This window comes from Mandrillus leucophaeus, unplaced genomic scaffold (assembly GCF_000951045.1).
Source record: "Mandrillus leucophaeus isolate KB7577 unplaced genomic scaffold, Mleu.le_1.0 Scaffold300, whole genome shotgun sequence".
NCBI classification, from domain to species: domain Eukaryota; kingdom Metazoa; phylum Chordata; class Mammalia; order Primates; family Cercopithecidae; genus Mandrillus; species Mandrillus leucophaeus.
This window is the reverse complement of record NW_012103144.1, coordinates 2,472,799-2,474,537: the sequence shown is the minus strand read 5'-3', so window position 1 is coordinate 2,474,537 and position 1,739 is coordinate 2,472,799. Positions and strand designations below refer to the sequence as shown.

The 1,739-nt window shown below is 40.2% G+C and overlaps 1 protein-coding gene across 1 annotated transcript in view; it reads left to right on the top strand.

Moving 5' to 3' along the window:
* The window catches only part of MB21D1 (Mab-21 domain containing 1), a gene marked incomplete at its 5' end in the record, with an annotated part of 35,774 nt that extends 34,350 nt beyond the window's left edge, over nt 1-1,424 (top strand). Inside the window, one exon of the mRNA XM_011987120.1 lies at nt 636-1,424. Within this exon, the coding sequence (XP_011842510.1) occupies nt 636-987 (352 nt within the window). The remainder of the gene's footprint in view (nt 1-635) is intronic.
* Nucleotides 1,425-1,739: the final 315 nt, after the last annotated feature.

Here is a 1,739-nt window from a genome sequence, read left to right as displayed (position 1 = left end):
TACAGAGTCTCACTCTGTCGCCCAGGCTGGAGTGCAGTGGTGCAATCTCAGCTCACTGCAAGCTCCGCCTCCCGGGTTCACGCCATTTTCCTGCCTCAGCCTCCCGAGTATCTGGGACCACAGGCACCTGCCACCACGCCTGGCTAATCCGCTCACCTGACCTCCCAAAGTACTGGGATGACAGGCGTGAGCCACCGCGCCCGGCCTTTGTTTTTGTTTTTGTTTTTGTTTTTGTTTTTTGAAACGGAGTTTCGCTCTTGTTGCCCAGGCTGGAGTACAATGATGGGATCTTGGCTCACTGCAACCTCCCCGTCCTGGCTTCAAGTGATTCTCATGCCTCGGCCTCCAGAGTAGCTGGGATTACAGGCGTGCACCACCAAGCCCAGCTAATTTTGTATTTTTAGTAGAGAAGGGGTTTCACCATATTAGTCAGGCTGGTCTCATATTCCTGACCTTTGGTGATCCCCCTGCCTCAGCCTCCCAAAGTGCTGGGATTACAGGCGTGTGTCACCATGCCCGGCCTATATTTATGTTATTATATATCTTTGTTGTTTATGGTTTTGCTATGAGATGCCTAAAATCCTTTGTTGAATGTAAATAAGTAAAAATAACTGTTTTCCTTTTTTATTCAACAGGAAAGATTGTTTAAAACTAATGAAATACCTTTTAGAACAGCTGAAAGAAAAGTTTAAAGACAAAAAACATCTGGATAAATTCTCTTCTTATCATGTGAAAACTGCCTTCTTTCACCTATGTACCGAGAACCCTCAAGACAGTCAGTGGGACCCCAAAGACCTGGGCCTCTGCTTTGATAACTGCGTGACATACTTTCTTGAGTGCCTCAGGACAGAACAACTTAAGAATTATTTTATTCCTGGATTCAATCTATTCTCTAGCAACTTAATTGACAAAACAAGTAAAGAATTTCTGTCAAAGCAAATTGAATATGAAAGAAACAATGAGTTTCCAGTTTTTGGTGAATTTTGAAATTGTATTTTTAGAAAGAGATTGTATTTTTAGAGTGACCCCAAATCCTGGAGAATACAAGAAAACTTTAAAAAGAGGCCAGGCGCTGTGGCTTACACCTGTAATCCCAGCACTTTGAAGGCCAAGGCCACTTGAGGTCAGGAGTTTGAGACCAGCCTGACCAACATGGTGAAACTCCGTCTCTACTAAAAATATAAAAATTAGCTGGGCATGGTGTTGCATACCTGTAATCCCAGCTACTTGGGAGGCTGAGACATGAGAATCACTTGAACTCAGGAGGTGGAGTTTGCAGTGAGTCAAGATGGCACCACTGCAGTCCATCCTGGGTGACACAGCGAGACTCCCTCTCAAAAAATAAATAAATAAGAAAAAAAATAGGAAATTATTAAAACAATTTTTTAAAAAGCAACAAAATAACAAAAAATTAGAGTGACTGTAATAATTGGAATGTTTGAAATTTGTCACAGCAATAATTGACTAAAATGAATGTAAATAATTATTCAGTTTTCAGTTTGTTGTAATAAACTCTAATCAGTATAAAGGATTGACTATCCTAGGAAAAAGATTACTCAAGGAATAAGAAGCAAAAGGAGTATTTGAAATCTAAAAACATTACCATGCTTGCTTTATCATGCAGGCAAATAAATAAATGACATTTTCAGATTGGAATAAAAAAAGATAAAGTACATATTGCCTTAATTAAATTCATCAATTACTTACTGAAAAACAGCTCTCCACCGTGCCTGGCCAAG